Source organism: Protomyctophum bolini (genome assembly GCF_963924005.1).
Source record: "Protomyctophum bolini genome assembly, chromosome: 20".
Lineage (NCBI taxonomy): Eukaryota > Metazoa > Chordata > Actinopteri > Myctophiformes > Myctophidae > Protomyctophum > Protomyctophum bolini.
In genome coordinates, this window is record NC_137881.1 from 3,876,332 (window position 1) to 3,895,946 (window position 19,615).

Here is a 19,615-nt window from a genome sequence, read left to right on the forward strand (position 1 = left end):
GTGTTGCAATAGTCACATATACTGCCACCCAAATTAACATCCATTCTTGTATTCTCTGTCCCCTGACTGTTAAATTGCCTCCCTCAGGTGTGATGAAACCTCCTGTGTCCTCTCCTCCTGGCGCCATGCCCTCTCCAGCACCGGCGTCTAGTCATTACAGCCCGAATCCCCAACAGAATGGAGCTCACACACAGAGGTAACATTCACACAGCAGCTGCAGCCTTCCTTTGAAACGCAACATAATCATGTTTGTGAAATGATATGATCTAACCCCTTTTGGGGTTTTAAAGCATTATGTTATGCTTTGGCTATTGAAAAATAGCAGATCTACAAGCTCATAGCTATGAGCTTGTAGATCTGCTATTTTTGAAAAATCGTGAAAATGTGTATCTTTGAATATATATTATTACAGAGAGAACATTTTAACTCAAATCTTTGCTTCTGGGGGAGGTCCCTGGAACAACATATTTTCAGATGGGGGGCGGAGGCATACCGGTATTACATATAATTTTTGGGGTCCTTGACATGAAATAAATATATGAAAAAAAATATATGTAAAGAAATCAAGGAAAAAATATTTTCCCAAAATCGATTATTTTGTTTAATAAAAAAATATCGATTTAAAAAACAAATATATAATAATCAATTAACTTGATTAGTTAGACTAGCTGTTGCAGCCCTAGTAGACAGGCAGACGCGTCATGTTGGTAACTGATTGCGAATGACTTTGGAACTTTGGATTCTAAAACAGACAGATGTAATGGGGTGGGTCAGTGTTGAAGATACAAGACCAGCGTTTGAAAATGGCTGCATGTTGTGGGAGACCAGCGATATATTTTTGACGTTTATTTAACAAAACACAAAAGGCCTTCTTTGTTTTGGTCATTTTCCACTGTAGTGTCCCAAAACTGTAGAACGATCTCCCACCGCATGTTTATGGTGGCTCAAAACTTGCCTGTGTTACAATAAAATTCATGACGACGCCAGGCCCAGGAAATAATTTGTCCTCATAGACATTTCAAAAAGTATTTATTTAAAGACGTTTACGCCACGGACAAAGCCAACTCCAGTTGTGACAAATCATGTCATCAACACAATAATTTGGACCAAACAAAATAATTACAAAGAAGAAAAACAACAAAAAAAGTGTTCCTAACCTTCCGTTTTCTTTCTTCTTTCGAATTCTTTGTTCGGCCCGAAAAATTATGTCTGTTGTCATGATTTGTCACAACTCTCCAGTTGGCTTTTGTACGAGGCTTAAAATGTCTTTAAATAAATACTTTTTGAAACTGCCTCCCCCTGGCAAGCCGGGGCGCCCGATGGATGGGAAAGGAACTGGTTGGAATAACGTGTTCCTTCCACTCGCTACGTCCAACCAGGGAAACTCCCCCCTGTCAGGTTGTAAAGGAGCAACTTGGACACTCAGGCATGAAGGAAGCATGAGTTCAAGTCCGTTGCTCTCCCCTTGTCCCCCATATATGGGGACTAGGTTGGTGGAGGGTGTGTAGAGCCCAGGATCACATTAGATGATTGACACAGGGGTGAAAAATGGGTTACAAAATCGTGGGATAAAAAATATATATTAAAAAAAAGTCTATGAGGGATTTATTTTCCGGGTCTCTCGAGGGGGGCGGGACTGCGACGCTCTATTAGGTATTAGGCCGTGCCAAAGGTTTTGGGGGAAAAAAGCGTACACAGTACCATCTGCTAATCATTTCATCCATTGACCACGCACAAGCGTATATATAGGCTAGCTACATGAGCGCATGTCGCGCAGGGAATAATTATGGTAAACAGTCTACAGCACTGCTTTTAATCCAGAATGAGTCAATGTTTCTATACCGTGTGTTTTTTTTCTGTTGCTTTATCTCTTTTAACTTTCTGCTTATGTTTTTTTTCCCCCCTTTTTTATTGTTTTACTCTTAGTATTTTTTTACTCAGCGTTCTTCAGCACATTGATTCAACATTGTTGTTTTAAATATGCTCTATATTATAATATGAAGTGGATTGGGTTGGATTTGTGAATTGTCTTTATCAATTATGTCATAGAGCCAAGCAAAGTCTCAGTGAATCTCAGCCCTCTCACCCTCTGCTAAACTACTTGAACTTTATCCCATTTTGGGCAGGAACACCTTTTGGTGTTTTAAGCATACTTTAGCTATTTAAAAATAGCAGATCTACAAGCTCATAGCGCGGCACCGAGTGCCGCGCCATGAGCTTGTAGGTCTGCTATTTTCGAAAAATCGTGAAAATCTTTGAATATATATTCTTTCAGAGCAAACGTTTTTTAACTCAAACCTTTGCTTCTGTGAGGAGGTCTCCCTGGAACAACATATTTTCAGATGGGGGGTCGGCGGCCAAATACAGATATTTTTGGGGATCCTTGACATGAAAATGTTTGAGAGCGACTGATATAGAAACATGAGGTTTTTCAGAAAACTGTCAGGATTTTAGAAGACATTTTTGTAGAATCCTCCTCAGATCTGAATGAATCTGATCTCAGGTCAGAATGGGTTAAAGTTGGGTTTGCATCGTGCAGTATAAATCCAACCTAATGACCAGTGATTAGAGTCAATTGGTGTCAGCTGAACTCTTGTGTCACTGAAGATGATGCTAATGTGGTTTTCTATAACTGTTCTGGCATGGGAGTATTTTTCTTTTTTTTTTCTTATAATTTTTATCCCACGATTTTGCAACCCAGTTTTTTCACCCTGGCTGTGCCAATTGTCTAATCGTAATCCTGGGCGCTACACTTCCTCTGCCAACCTAGGGGGGGGGGGGGGGGGGGGGGCAGCGGACTGACCTCATGCCTCCTTCTATGCATGAGGAGTCCAAGTTGCTCCTTTACACCTGACAGGGGGGAGTTTCCCTGGTTGGACGTAGGAACACGTTATCCCGACCAGTTCCTTTCCCCTCCATCAGGTGATCCGGCTGGCCAGGGGGAGGCAGTTTTAGAGACCAGGATTACCGCATGTTTTTGTGAGGGTACCTACCCTAGGGGACACGGGGAGAACATGTGAGGGTACCTACCCTAGGGGACACGGGGAGAACATGTGAGGGTACCTACCCTATAGGGGACACGGGGAGAACATATGAGGGTACCTACCCTAGGGGACACGGGGAGAACATGCTAACTCCACACAGACAGAGAGTATTTTTCTGATTGTTCTTTAACCCTTTCAGGTACCCTGCACCTCCAGCAGGCCCTCCGTCCGCCTACGGACAACCTCCTCATTCCCAATACAACAACAACATGGCTTCACAGGCCCCGCCTCCTGCACAGCAGCTCACCAATCAGATGGGCGCTATGAACATGGGCAGCTACGGTAAATCTAGCTAAAGCTAACCACCGTTTGTATAGAACTAAACAACATGCAATTATTGGGCTTCACGACGAGTATAGGGCGCAGTTTCCACAACAGTAAACAATAGAAAAACCCTTAATGAACTGTACTTTGTATGTACTTTGTGTTTTTTTTGTTTAACCCATTTAGACGATTTTTCAAAAATAGCAGACCTACAAGCTCGTAGCGCGCCACTCGGTGGCGTGCTACGAGCTCGTAGCGCGCCACTCGGTGGCGTGCTACGAGCTTGTAGATCTGCTATTTTCCAAAAGCTAAATTATAACGTAATAAATTTAAAACACCAAAAGGGGTTCCCGCCCCAAAATGGGTTAACAAGTTTAAAAGAGGCATATCTTCTTCAAACATTTTCCTATTTCAATGAACAGTATATCATATGAAAGCTTACATTCTGCAGTTTCATAATTCAAAAAATTTAAAATTAAAGAAATGACCATGGCCGAAACCACTGTATTCGGTCACAAATGTACTTCCCAACTCTGCTTATTATAGGCCTACTAACTAGGCCACCTCCTGTTCAGTAATAATTAATGTGCAGTGATATAATGTACAAACATAAATTCATATTTATTCTATAACTCTTAAATAGTATTAAATATTTACCGTATATCCTTCTATTGTACAGCATATGCTGGTCAGTGTCTTTGCATGCAAAGCCCTTCCTTTTTTTCAAATATTATTTTATCCCACGATTTTGTAACCCATTTTTCACCCCTGTGTCAATCATCTAATGTGATCCTGGGCTCTACACACCCTCCACCAACCTAGTCCCCATATATGGGGGTCAAGGGGAGAGCAACGGACTTGAACTCATGCTTCCTTCATGCCTGAGTTGCTCCTTTACACCTGACAGGGGGGAGTTTCCCTGGTTGGACGTAGCGTGTGGAAGGAACACGTTATTCCAACCAGTTCCTTTCACCTCCATCAGGCGCCCCGGCTGGCCAGAGGGAGGCAGTTTAGAGACCAGGATTACTGCATGTTTTTTTGTGAGGGTATACCTACACTAGGGGACACGGGGAGAATGCCAAGCCCTTCCATAAAATGTTTGTATTTTAAGCTAGTGTGTGTAATTGCATTTTGTAATACATTGTTGTCTTATCCGTCTTTAAAAATGCACCAACCACACAGAGGCAAAAGGATTCTGATTCTGGTAGAGGAGTGCCTCACAACTAATGCAGACTGTGATGAGTTACAACTAATAGACTTGTAGGCTGTATTCTTAACGTACTAGTGGCATTTATCATGATTATTATTAATGATTATTGGTTGCACCGGTTTGTCAATAATGATCCCTGAACAGGGGCGTGCAAGGAGAGTGTTAGAGGGGCAGGGGCTGAAATCCTGTAAGAGGGGGCACTATTATACAAAAATAGCTGATCTACAAGCTCACAACGCAGCTATTTTCGGGGCGCAACCCAGCACTCTTTAGCTAGTGGAGAAGGATTTCTAAACAAATTTGTTCAATGCAAAACTCCGTTCCAAATTCAGGAGACTTCGGAAAAAAACGAATTCTTCTGAATGGCATGGAAAGGAGTGGCATTTTGCATTTCTTTCACCATGCAGTAACTAAATGCTGCATTCGTGGTCTGGAGAGGGCAGTTGTTTTACAGACGGGGTAAAAGGGCAGGGGCTGAAGCCCCCTTTGATGTCCATGTGTGCACTAGTCCCTGAATGATCCCAGAATGACAGTTAAAAACTCACCCGACCACAGAGGATAACCAAGACGTCCCTTCTTCTCTTCTCCTCCATGCAGCGCCACGGCCCATGCAAAGCCCTCCTCCTCCGGTGGGCTCTGCGGCCGGCCCACCACCACCTCTCCAGATGCCCCCTAGTGGCCCCCCGGCCATGGGCCAGGGGCCGCCACCGATGATGGCTCCTCCTGGCCCTCAGTCGCCACAGATGTCCCCCCAGATGATGCAGGCTGGACCACCACAGATGTCCCCGACGGGCATGGCAGGCCCCCCGATGGCAGGCATGAGAGGACCCTTCCCCGGGCCACCAGGCGCCGGGGGCTTCCAGCCGCCTGGTCCAGGGGGCTTCCAGCAGCCTCCACCAGGACCAGGGGGGTTCCAGGGCCCAGGACCAGGACCAGGGGGCTTCCAGGGCCCAGGACCAGGTCCAGGGGGCTTCCAGCAGCCGCCTGGCCCAGGACCTGCCACTCCTCCTGGGTACCCTCAACAGCCAGGAGGTAACTGGGAAAAAAATAACAACATTTCAGTCAGACAGACAACTCGAACGAATAGATTTAACCAATATTTATTATAGAAATGAGAATACAAGTGTGCATATTATGATATTTCTCTTGGCGTTCAGCTCTGCAGCATTTTCTCCCTGCTCGGCACAATTAAACACCATCATAAACATTAAGAGCAGGGAGATAGATATACAATAAAACTCCCTTTTGTTCCTGTGAAATCAGGGAATCATAGCTTCAAATTGACATATTGGTTGTTCAGTTTGACCCTCCAGTTTTGGAGATATGGCTTATAGAGTAATGTCTGGCAGAGAAACGGCGAGTTGAGAAAACAGGCTTGAAAGGTTCACTTCTGTGGACTCTAACATTACACCTATATGTTTAAGCATTTATTTCATATAAAAAAAAAGCTGGAATTTGCGCGATGGCAGGCTCTCAGTCAAATCTGGTCACATATGCATATGGAATGTCAGAACAGGTTCTGATATATATTCATAATGGAGATCTAAGGGTTTGAGGTCAGATGCAGAGTTTCTGGCCAATACCAATATTGATGACATCAGGGAACTCCATACAGTATATGGGCATAATTGCGACAGCAAGTCGCATTTACTATGATTCCATCATGAGTCTCCATCCCTGATGATGTCACGTGATGTCACGAGACCTGGGCACCATATATGGGGATTCTGAGTGATATACTGACTGACTGACTGACAAAAAAAACCGTACAATTTCATAGTAAATGCGACCTGCGGTCGCAAATAAAATACAACAAATACAAAAGGATGTATTCGCACTACGTGCTTGGCCGCCTAATAATATGAATCAAAATAATAAAATAAAATAAATAAAACTGAGATCGATAAAAAAAGGCTTCTAAAACTTCATCTAATTTCCACTGATAAACAAGTTCAAAATGTTCTATTCTACAGAGTAGGTTTTTAGTATTCAACAAAAATAATAAACCGCAAACATACGGTGTCATTTTCCCACTGCAGTCAGATAAGAATGATCCAATTTGACTTTGCTTCCCTGTTCCCAGGTCAGTTTGGGGGGCCCCAGATGGCGGGGCCTCAGCCCGGTTTCCCCGGGGCCTTCCCTGGAGCAGGGCCAGGGGCCCAAATGGCGGGCCCTCCTCAGAAGAAACTGGACCCTGACTCCATCCCCAGCACTGTGAGTAGACCATATACTCATGGGATCAACACATACCTTCACTCACTGAACCAGCATACCTAGAACCTCGCACGCCCAGCCTAGCTCTTCTCCATCATGAAAACAAGAGCTTAAACCATTCTGGGCGGGATCCCCTTTTGGTGTTAGCATCACGTTATGCTTTAGCTATTGAAAAAATAGCAGATCTACAAGCTCGTAGCGCGCCACCGAGTGGCGCGCTACGAGCTTGTAGGTCTGCTATTTTTGAAGAATCGTGAAAGGTGACATGAAAGTGTTTGAGAATGACTGACATAGAAAAACAGCTTTTTCAAGAAAACAGTCAGGATTTAGAAGACATTTGCAGAATCGTTCCCAGGTCAAAATGGGTTAATAATATTGATAATAATGGCTTGTATTTTATAGCACCTTTCTATGCACTACATCCCTACTCAAAGCGCTTCACAATAGTCCATTAGGAGGTGAAGCGGTCAGTCAGTCCTCACTTGCCCACATTCACACACCGACGGTGGCGAGCTCACACATTCATTGGAGGCAGTGTAGGGTTCAGTGTCTTTGCCCAAGGACACTTCCACATGTAGGACAGGAGGAGGAGGAGGAGGGATTCGAACCGCCGACCCAGGGATCATTGGACGACCTGCTCTACCTCCTGAGCCACGTGAGGGCCACGTATAGTGGCCTGAACCTCTACTGTAGTAGAATACATTTGACATTATAGCGAGTAGCTACCATATGTCTCAGGCAGAAATGTAAACGGTACAGAGTATACAGTCACTTGGTCTACTCTAAAAAGGATATCGCCGAAAAAGTCAGTCTTGCGGTCTTGTTTCCATTCAGGTGCTGGGTATTCAATTCATAATCATGGCGTGAAAAGAAATAACAAAATTCTAATCATCACAAAAACAAACAAAAAAACTAGAACTGCACTCTGTCGAGTGCCTACTTGCTTGTTGCACACTAGTAGGCCAGTGCGGAAGCAGAGCGCGCAAGTACTGTAATTGGTTTTCTATGGTGACGTAATGACGATATGTTTTAGTGTCGGGAGGATTAAAGGTAATGCTCCTGTGTATACATGTATGTAATCTGGCACCACTGCCGTATCAGGCACAAGTAGTCATTACGTCATTTGCTGGGACGGTGCATACGCATCGAATATCGTCCCATGGGCGAAACTAGTATACTTGCACGCTCTGCTTGCGCAAGTAATGACATGGACAGGTTGGGGAAGAAGGGAAGGAAGTTATAAAGAGGTGTGTGTGTGGAGGGGGGGATCATTTCCCCTCCCTTTTGCCGGCTGCATTGTTGGATGATTGGATCACGTGAACCACATGTCGTGTCTCTGATAAGTCATACAAAGACTAATCGGTTCAAACTATCCTTTGTCCCGGCTGCTATTCAGCTGCTGAACAGAAGATAGCACTTTATTCTTGTCTCTTGGCACATATTTGCCCACTAATTGCCCACTTTTGTTGACTTTGCTACTATTGAATGTCATTCTTTTAATCCAAAATGAGTTAATCGCACAGGCAGACTAGTCACATACTAGAGCATGTCTGAAATAAGTGAAAAATGTAAATATGAAATAAATGCTTAAACATGTAGCTATAGGTGTAATGTTAGAGTCCACAGAAGACATGTAAATATGAAATAAATGCTTAAACATGTAGCTATAGGTGTAATGTTAGAGACCACAGAAGACATGTAAATATGAAATAAATGCTTAAACATGTAGCTATAGGTGTAATGTTAGAGTCCACAGAAGACATGTAAATATGAAATAAATGCTTAAACATGTAGCTATAGGTGTAATGTTAGAGACCACAGAAGACATGTAAATATGAAATAAATGCTTAAACATGTAGCTAGGTGTAATGTTAGAGACCACAGAAGACATGTAAATATGAAATAATAAATGCTTAAACATGTAGCTAGGTGTAATGTTAGAGACCACAGAAGTGAACCTTTTCAAGCCTGTTTTCTCAAATCGCTGTTTTCTGCAAGACATTACTCTATAAGCCATATCTCCAAAACCGGTGGTTCAAACTGAACAACCAATATGTCAATCTGAAGCTATGATTCCCTACTTTCATACGACATGAAAAAAACGAAAATTCTAAAACAATCCAATGGCAGTCAAATTTGGCCACAATTGCCCTGTTCTTAGATTTTAGTCTTAGTGTTTTGAATGTTTGTTGTGTGTATTTTTTTTTTACTATTTTACTATTATCTTTCCGCCAAGGGGACAATAAAGCTAACCTTGATAAAGCTAACCTCACGACTAACTCCTGTTTTCAGACGCAAGTCATCGAGGACGACCAGGCTAAGCGAGGGGGACAGCTTTACACCACAAACCTCCGAGGACAGGTTCCCCCGCTGGTCACCACAGACTACACAGTACAGGACCAAGGTAACTGGTAACAACATTCATTAAATCATGTACTCTTATTGTGTTGTTTTTGGCAGCAAATTTCTATTTTAGTTTTTAGTCATAGTCTCTTGAATAGTTCTCACTTAGTTTTAGTCACATTTTAGTCACCTGGAATGTAGTTAGTTTAGCTTTAGTCGACTAAATGTCATGAGATTTTAGTCGACTAAAATGTGTTTTGGCGGGCCTTGATGCCGTCATAATGGCTGATTCTACACTTGCTGAAAATACAAGTTCTACAAGCAAATCTACAAGCTCACAATGTGTTGTAGATCGACTCTTACTTCACTTGTGGATCGGCTATTTTCAGCATGCAAACAAGTGACACAACCTTGACACAAGCTTGACAGCCCATTCATCCAAACAGAAAAGTCCTGTCTGATGATTGCATTAAACAATGTTAAACTCACCAACATTGCAGCTGAACGAAAAGCTTGAATTATCCTCTTTTCTATCTGCAAAGTTTTTGTTTCATGAAAATCCACCATAGAAACGTTATGAGCTACTTTCTGTCAAGAAATGCCCTGCATTTGATTGTTTTTCTAAGTGTCAGAGTTTGGAAGTGCTTGTTTTCAACAACACAACATGTTGCTGCCTCCTGCATTATGTGACATTTAGAAACAGGTGGTACGGCAGGACGGTTGAGTGATTTCCAACGAGCGCTTCCAAACTCCAACACTCCATAATGCTGCTCAATGCTTTACCACTCAGTCTAGATGAGGGGGGTGTGTCCTGATGGATGTGCATACTCTATTACAGGGGTGGGGCAACTGGCGGCCCGGGGGCCACATGCGGCCGCCCCCCTTCACTTAATGTGGCCCTCAGGTTAATGTCAGAACACTGATATATAATATTGGTTTCAGCTGTTTACAATTCCACAACATGCAAACATGACCCACTTTAATTACTTCAGTCTAAATTAGTAGCTCAATGCGCAACACAAGTATAATTGAAGGCATTTGAAATTACATAAAAATGTAAATTTTCAGGATTCCAATTCAAAAATAGCTAAAAAAAATAATTCAAGATTTCAATTCAAATATAGCAAAAAATAGCCGATCTACAAGCTCAAAACGCGTCGCACTGCGACGTGTTTTGAGCTTGTAGATCGGCTATTTTCGCCACGACAGTTATATGGCCCTATAGGGACTAGTGAGTGTGGAAATATAGTGGCCCTCTCCATTGTCAAAGTTGCCCACTGAGGCAGCGGTGGCCGAGCGGTTTGCGGAGCGGTCTTGATATCGGAAGGTCGCTAGTTCGTATCCCCGGACCGGCACGTTAAAATTACCACCGCTGAAGTGCCCTTGAGCAAGGCATTGAACCCCCTACCATGAAATGTTCTATGAGCAGGGCCTGGCTGTAAACAAGTTCTTGAGCTTAGTCCAGTTACCCTGGGTAAATATAGTACCTTTCCTTTCCCTACCCCTGCTCTATTCCAACCATCCTTTCCCCTGGTCCTCCTCACAGGTAACGCCAGTCCCAGGTTCATGCGCTGCACTACCTACTCCTTCCCCTGTACCGCTGACCTGGCTAAACAGTGCCAGGTGCCCTTGGCCACCATCATAAAACCCTTCGCCAACGTGCCAAAGAACGAGGTAAGGCAGGCTTATTAATTAATATATACATTCATTTTTCATTCATCTAAGCTCTGGCAAGGTCAAAACAAATGAATAAATTAACTCTGCAAAACGCAACAGACGCCTAGTAAAATAAAGGAAACCCAGAGAACCCAGCTTTGTCAAAGGCTTAGTTAGTTTAGTTTTTAAAATATATACAGTATATCCCATGATTTGTGTAAACCATTTTCTTCCCAGTGTCTAATTAATGTAATCCTGGGCGCTACACTACCTCTGCCGACCTTGGGAGAGCAACGGACTGACCTCATGCTTCCTTCTATGCATGAGGAGTCCAAGCCGTTCCTTTCCCGTTCATCAGGCGCCCACCGCTGGCCAGGGGGAGGCAGTATAGAGACCAGGATTACTGCATGTTTTTTGTGAGGGTATACCTCCTACCCTTGGGGACACGGGGGAGAACATGACAACTCCACACATTAAAGTTTAATTTAGACAGTTATTTGTCTGCATATATAGGGTAAAATATCATGGATCCTGAACTAAAGAACACGTGTAGTAGAACGTTTTGGTATTTGTTGATTTATTTTAACCCATTTTGGACTGAGATCGATAAAAAAGGCTTCTAAATCCTAACATTTTTCCATGTTTCTATGTTAGTGGTGCTCAACCTTTTCCATGGCAAGGACCCCCAGAATGGGTTAAACTCACTTTTCATGACGGCCTATGATCTGCTTTGATCTTTTCACCGAGGCGAGTGTGGTCAGCACCTCTGGCTGTGTGCACTCCTTCCTCTGTTTTTGTAAGTGATCTATGGATCCAATTCAACTTTACTTTTTGCTTTCACTGCTATATTCATGACGTTATATTTCACGCTCCCACACAGTAAATGTCAGACTAGTATGTCAGAAGAAACGACACAGAAAACAAAAAACTTTGGTCAATGTTTCTTAGGCCATACAACGGTACGGTAGCCACTGATAGACTGAGTGGCCTTTTTAACAGTAATAGCAATGTGTTTGGTTACTGAAAAATAACTCATAATACTGGTTCTCAACATGGGGTCCTTCAGGGCCTTCAGGTCCTTCAGGTCCTTCAGGGCCTTCAGGTCCTTCAGGTCCTTCAGGGCCTCCCCCCCCCCCCCAGCTAATAGGTCTCCAACTCTAACCAAACGGAACAGTTTGGTTCCATTTGTGCTCACTCACAGTTAAACAAACAATGAGGATTTTAACAGTGTAGATTTGGGTGTCAAGAGATAAATGGGGGGGAGGGGGGGGGGGGTCCGTGACCTGATACAGTACATATCAACCCCCGGGGGTCCATATCGCATCAAATGGGGGGGGGGGGGGGGGGGGGTCCATGACCTGATACAGTACATATCAACCCCGGGGGTCCATATCGCATCAAATGGGGGTGTCACCGTGACCTGATATACAGTACATATCAACCCTGGGGGTGGTCCTTGAAATGAAAAAGGGTGAGTAGTATCACTGCTTTACAGAGAAGATTGTGTTGCACATCTACAATGCAAATACAAGGCAAATATTTGCCTGATGAAGACCTAGTCAGGTCGAAACGTTGCATTTTTGTTGCCTTAATCCCTTTTGGTGTTTATACTATAGCATTCTGTTCTACTTTAGCTATTGAACAATAGCAGATCTACAAGCTCGTAGCGCGCCACCAAGTGGCGCGCTACGAGCTTGTAGATCTGCTATTTTTGAAAAGTCGTGAAAATGTGGCGCAAATCTTTTAAATATATATTTCAGAGCGAACATTTTTAACTAAAATATTGGCTTTTGAGGGGTCCCTGGAACTACATATTTTGAGATGGGGGTCCGTGGCCCAATAGAGATAATTCTGGGGGTCCTTGACATAAAAAAGGTTGAGCAACCACTGACACATAGAAACATGGGTTTTTCAGAAAACTGTCAGGATTTAGAAGACATTTCTTTTTATCGACCTCAGTCCAAAATGGTTTAAAATAAAGTAAGTCTCGGAGCTCTACAAACTGGTGTGCGGAGTATCAGCGCTTTGACATGATCGTAGCGTCCAGCTACACTAGAAGTACCGTCAGTGACCTCCGGTGTGGATCCTCTGTGGTCCAAGAACATCACTTTAACCCATTCTGACCTGAGATCAGATTCATACGAGGTTTCCACTGGACACACACTGGTCTGATTAAAACCCATTCTGACCTGAGATCAGATTCTAAAAAATGTCAGTCGTTCTTCGATTTTTCAAAAAATAGCAGACCTACAAGCTCGTAGCGCGCCACTCGGTGGCGCGCTACGAGCTTGTAGATCTGCTATTTTTCAATAGCTAAAGCATAGCATGATGCTAACACCAAAATGGGTTAAGATATTCACCCCCCTCCCCTCCTCTCCACTGTCTTATGTGTCCTCAGCTGCCAATAGGCCTTATTAGGTAATGTTAGCTTTCTGTACAACCACCGCTCCAACCACCGCTAATTAACCCCTTCTGTACGGGGACACCTTTTGGTGTTGTGTAAGCATTGTGTTGTACTTTTAGCTATTGAAAAATAGCAGATCTACAAGCTCATGGCGCGGCACTAAGCTTGTAGATCTGCTATCTTTTTTTAAATCGTGAAAATGTGACACAAATCTTTTGAATATATTCTTTCAGAGCAAAACGTTTTAAAACTCATATCTTTTGCTTCTGAGGGGGTTCCTGGAACAACATATTTTCAGATGGGGGTCGGCGGCCAATTACATATAATTCTTAAAGGTCCTTGACATGAAATATTGAGCACCTACTGATACAGAAACATGAGGTATTTCAGAGAAAACTGTCAGGATTTAGAAGACTTTTTTTTTATGTTCGTCGTTCGTCGTTTCAGGCTTAAATGGGTTAACTAATGTCAGATACACAGGGACCTGTTAAGATGAAAGGTGGTTTACTAAATGTCTCAAACTTACCCCATTCTGGGCGGGAACCCCTTTTGGTGTTTTAAACATTATGTTATAATTTAGCTATTGAAAAATAGCAGATCTACAAGCTCATAGCGCGCCACTCGGTGGCACGCTATGAGCTTGTAAGTCGTGAAAATGTGGCGCAAATCTTTGAATATATATTTCAGAGCAAACATTTTTTAAATTAAAATATTGGCTTCTAGGGGGGGGGGGGGGGGGTCCCTGAAACTACATATTTTGAGATGGGGGGTACGTGGCCCAATAATAGAGATAATTCTGGGGATCCTTGACATGAAAAAGGTTGAGCACTAACTGACATAGAAACATGAGGTATTCAGAATTCCTTTTGAATTTTGAAGCCTTTTTTTTTTTAAATCAACCTCTGTCCAAAATGGGTTAAGTGCATTGCCTTCTCAGGTTTGCTCCGTTCCACAAGCATGCCGCGATATCCACCACAAATATGCAGATACCATAATAGTAAAACTCTTGTCTATGCCAGAATACCCCCCCCCCCCCCCCCCCCCCCCCACACACACACACACACACACACACACACCACGACACACCGGCCACTCTTTGGGGGGGTTACTTATGTTGTTGTGTTAGGGGACGTTAGTATTGTTTTATTTGACAGATTGAGTTTCTCTATTTGCACTATAGTTGGAGAGAGAACTCGTAAACGTTTCGTAATCTTCATCTTGAGGTGTCTTTTGAAGTGACCCGGGATATTAATAAACCTGCAAATGAGTTCATGTGAACCAAACAAAGCTTATTTATGTGGTGTGTGAATGTCCGTCTCCATAATAGAGAATAACATGGTTTGATTTTTGGACGGTGTTGCTCTCCTCTCTGAGACCTGAGGACGATTCTACTAAATGTCTTCCTTTTTCAAACGTCAACCTTTTTCATGTCAAGGACCCCCCAGAATTATCTGTATTTGGCCGTCGACCCCCATCTGAAAATATATCGTTTTCCTGACCTCCCTTTACATTTCCTATATCTTATTCTTAACCTTTATGTTCTTTGTTGTGCTCCTGTGTTTTTGTTTTGTTAAGTCTAACCCTAGCTTGTTTTTCTTTGTTTTCTTTAGTATTGGTATAAAAACTAAAAAGAGATGTTATTGTTATGAAAATCAAGTCCAGCTTATACAAGTTTATAAATCGTTTAAAAAAAATCCATCTCTGCGAGCCTACAAACTCCTCACCTACAGTTAACTTGGGATATTAAACAAAGCAAAGGCCCAGTGTTTACATTCCTCATGGATGTATGCTCTGTATAAGTGTGTGCCGTGCCCATATTTACACGTGTTGTGAGGTTATTGATACAGAAGACAGAACTCTGTGTGCGTGTGTGTGTGTGTGTGTGTGTGCGCGCGTGTGTGTGTACGTACACCGAACAGAGCTTTGCACTTTACAGTAAGTAAATACTGTAAAGTGCAAAGCCAAAGGATGAATATTATTTATAAGGCCAACGGTCTCTTTCTACAACTCATCACTTGCTCGAGTCAGCTGCTCTGGGGTACGTGCTGCTTGTTGAAAACGTACCATGTGTACTTCTGGTGTATACTATGTTGGTCGGTAAGGGAGTGGTTGCACCACTCAAAAAAGGTTCTATATGTTCCCCGCTCACCTGTGTGCTGTGTGTGTGTCCCCATAGACTCCTCTCACCTGTGTGTGTGTGTGTGTCTGTGTGTCCCCATAGACTCCTCTCACCTGTGTGCTGTGTTGTGTCCCCATAGACTCCTCTCTACGTGGTGAACCATGGGGAAACGGGTCCATACGCTGTAACCGCTGCAAGGCCTACATGTGTCCCTACATGCAGTTCATCGACGGCGGCCGGCGCTACCAGTGTGGCTTCTGTAACTGCGTCAACGAAGGTATGCGTTTTCAGCCAGCGAACTGTTAAAACACAGACATTATTAAGCCCGACGTTGAAATTTACAAAAATGTCTTCTATATTCTGACAGTTTTCTGAAATACCTCATGTTTCTGTATCAGTGGTGTCTGAAGCTTGTAGATCTGCTATTTTTCAATAGCTAAATTATAACATTCACTCTTGCTTTTAGTTTAGTTTTAAATCTCTGTTGTTATTTTTTGTACTGATCTGCTCTTTGCTTTATTGTCCTATTGTTTTAGCTGCCTGCCTCATGTTTTAATATCGTTCTTGTTCTATGGTTTTTATTATTTTTTATTCTGCTCTGTAAAACACTTTGGGCTGCATTTATGTATGAAAGGTGCTATATAAACAAAGTTCATTATTAGTATTATTATTATTATTATAAAACAGCTAAATAGTCCTGTAGTAGAGACAGTCACATGCAGAATACCATGTTTTTTCATTTGTACACAAAAATAAATCCCGAAAAAGTTGAATACTGCTGCTTTTTCAGTGTAACGCACCATGTAACGCATATACGCACACCCTCCACCAACCTAGTCCCCATATATGGGGACAAGGGGAGAGCAACGGACTTGAACTCATGCTTCCTTCATGCCTGAGTGTCCAAGTTGCTCCTTTTAACACCTGACAGGGGGAGTTTCCCTGGTTGGACGTAGCGCGTGGAAGGAACACGTTATTCCAACCAGTTCCTTTACAAACATTCTTTTCTGATTCCCAAGTCATTCCGAGTATAGATAATTAGAAAAATGTGACCCTTGCCTAAAAACTTGCCTTTCTTTGTCTTTGCCTCCCCAAAGTGCCCCCGTCCTATCTCCAACACCTGGACCACATGGGTCGCAGGGTGGACCTGTACGAGAGGCCAGAACTCTCTCTGGGTTCTTACGAGTTCACCGCCACCATGGACTACTGCAAGGTGAGAGACTTCTCACTCTGACCTGATTTATAAACTCACTCTGACCTGAGATCAGATTCACCATGGACTACTGCAAGGTGAGAGACTTCTCACTCTGACCTGATTTAAACTCACTCTGACCTGAGATCAGATTCTAGAAGAAATGTTCGCCCACTAGATGGCAATGACGATGGCGGTAAATGAGTTTTAAACAAACCTCTCCATGGAGGTCAATGCATGCATACACAACATGCTTTCACTGCATTACTTTAGCTCTAGGCTGACACTAAGCAGATCCTCTCCTGGAGCGGTTCTGGTCCCAGAGAGATTACAGTTTGTACTGTGTAATAATACAACCAAAAATAAAAACCTTAAAGATTATCTAGTACACAGCAAGCTAAAAGAAATCAACACACCAGCACGCCAGGGACCAGAATACTTCAAACCCAAACAATTAGTAAAAAATAGAACCACAAAACGCGTGTTAGAGATTAAACAACAAATAACAGCCAGAACCAGCAACTGCATTTAGTTAATCACATGTGAAAAATGTGGTTTACAATATGTCGGTGAAACGGGTAAAACAATAGGTACTAGGCTGGGACAACACAGATACAATATTAACAATGCCAAAAAGACAACCACAAGATTTGTGCAACATGTCATGGCTCACGGCATTGAAGCTCTAAAATGCGCTGGACTTCAACACAATCCCAACTGGACAGTTTTTAGGACAAAGACGTTTTAATGAAAAACAGTGGATTAAGAACCTCAACACGGATTTTCCTAGTGGCTTAAACATGCCTAAAATCAGATCTTGAACACTACAAAACTTAAACTCAGGATTAAACTGGAGAAAAGTGATTGGATCAGACTTCCTTCGGATACAATGTATCCGAAGGAAGTCTGATCCATGGCGAATGCATTTATTCCTTGCATTGTGCCTACACATGTTCCCCCCCCAAAACAGAACCTTAATTTGGAACCTTAGTCTGTAAATGCATCAGAGAGAGTTCTAATAATGAGAATCAACGTCTTAACAACATTACCTGCTACTTTCCTCCACCTCCCGACAGAACAAGAAGCCTCCCAATCCTCCGGCGTACGTCTTCATGATTGACGTGTCCTACAGCAACATAAAGAGTGGTCTGGTCCGACTGGTGTGTGAGGAGCTGAAGGAGATACTGGACCACCTGCCCAGGTAGAGAGAGACACACACACGCGCACACACACACACACACACACACACACACACACACACACACACACACACCCCATTTATATATGTCCACATAAGAGATACAATACAAGGACAGCGGTGGCCGAACGGTTTGCGGAGCGGTCTTGATATCGGAAGGTCGCTATAGTTCGTATCCCCGGACCGGCACGTTAAAATTACCACCGATGAAGTGTCCTTGGACAAGGCATTGAACCCCTACCATGAAATGTTCTATGAGCAGGGCCTGGCTGTAAACAAGTTCTTGAGCTTAGTCCAGTTACCCTGGGTAAACATAGTACCTTTCCTTTCCTTAGTCCAGTTACCCTGGGTAAGCATAGTACCTTTCCTTTCCTTAGTCCAGTTACCCTGGGTAAACATAGTACCTTTCCTTTCCTTAGTCCAGTTACCCTGGGTAAACATAGTACCTTTCCTTTCCTTAGTCAAGTTACCCTGGGTAAACATAGTACCTTTCCTTTCCTTAGTCCAGTTACCCTGGGTAAACATGGTAACTTTCTTTCTTTCTTTCTTTTCCACACATATTTACAAGGTGCTTTATGTACAGAATACAGTCGGCAAATCCCCACACACCCTTCAGGGGAACAAGTGACAGCGTCTTCGCCATATTTGGCGGCTATACCGATAGTAGAAGAGATTGCACAGAATTTTGCAAGCCGCTTTTTTTTTGGCAATGCCAAGTACGCACGCACGCAGGTTATGAGCGCTCGGGGGGGGGGGGGGGGGGGGGGGGGACGATAAGGGGATAAGTGTCTTGCTCCTGAAGGGACACAGTGTGACCTCCTGACCACCAGATGGCCTCTCACTGTGTCCTGTGGTGTTTTGTGCTGCATGCTCTTTGGCACTCCTCCGTTCTGGACCAAAGCAGATCATTTTACGGAGGTGTACTAACTCGCTGGCATTCCTTTTACTGGTGGTGATTCTCGGGTCAGGCTGACGCTGCACGAGTATTGCGCGGTGTCCACTCAGACTACCGTAAGGTTACTGTAATGTCCACTCAGACTACCATAAGGTTGCAGACCTCCGTATCGCTCTGCGGCATGTCGTAAAGCAAAGGAAAGGTACTATATTTACCCAGGGTAACTGGACTAAGCTCAAGAACTTGTTTACAGCCAGGCCCTGCTCATAGAACATTTCATGGTAGGGGTTCAATGCCTTGTCCATAAAGGGCACTTCAGCTGTGGTAATTTTAACGTGCCGGTCCGGGGATACGAACTATAGCGACCTTCCGATATCAAGACCACTCCGCAAACCGTTCGACCACCGCTGCCTCAAAATCCTCCTCTCCTTCCAATTTACCGTCATCACCTTTCCAGGTAGATAACGCCCCCCCCCCCTCCCCCCAAACCTCACAGAGTGTCAGAATCTCCCTGGAATGTTACAGGATACTGTTAAAAAACCTGCAATATGCTACGCCTTGCCAAATATGGAAGTCCTGACTGAGGAGTCTACAGCACAGCAAAAGCAGGGGGAGGGAGAGACATTAAGCCAAGTATTCAAGTACCTCATCGGTTGGAAATTCTTTGCTTGAAGGTTTGCAGGGGGTGGTGGGTATCAGACACAGCTAGGGGGTACTGCAGGAGGCTATACCGAAAACGGAAAATATTATGGTGCAGATCGAATTGAAGCTCCGTCCCTGAATGACATAGAAAAACACCGGCGTTCCGTGCACAGATGGCTCTGTATCCACTCACTGAAGAGTATATTTATTAACGCATTTTGGGCGGAAACCCCTTTTGGTGTTAGCATCATGTTATGCTTTAGCTATTGAAAAATAGCAGATCTACAAGCTCATAGCGCGCCACCGAGTGGCGCGCTTGTAGCTTGTAGATCTGCTATTTTTGAAAAATGGCGAAAATGTGCCTCAAATCTTTGAATATTCTTTCAGAGTTTCAGTTTTCAACTTAAATCTTTGCTTCTGGGGGGGGGGGGGGT

General features: G+C 43.5%; 1 protein-coding gene across 1 annotated transcript in view; it reads left to right on the plus strand.

Moving 5' to 3' along the window:
• sec24d (SEC24 homolog D, COPII coat complex component) overlaps window positions 1-19,615 on the plus strand; it is a 56,642-nt gene that overhangs the window by 4,633 nt on the left and 32,394 nt on the right. Inside the window, 10 exon segments of the mRNA XM_080792463.1 lie at window positions 88-196; window positions 3,184-3,326; window positions 5,116-5,550; window positions 6,602-6,732; window positions 9,025-9,136; window positions 10,622-10,749; window positions 15,394-15,430; window positions 15,433-15,531; window positions 16,352-16,467; window positions 17,523-17,647. Of these exon segments, the coding sequence (XP_080648589.1) occupies window positions 88-196; window positions 3,184-3,326; window positions 5,116-5,550; window positions 6,602-6,732; window positions 9,025-9,136; window positions 10,622-10,749; window positions 15,394-15,430; window positions 15,433-15,531; window positions 16,352-16,467; window positions 17,523-17,647 (1,435 nt within the window).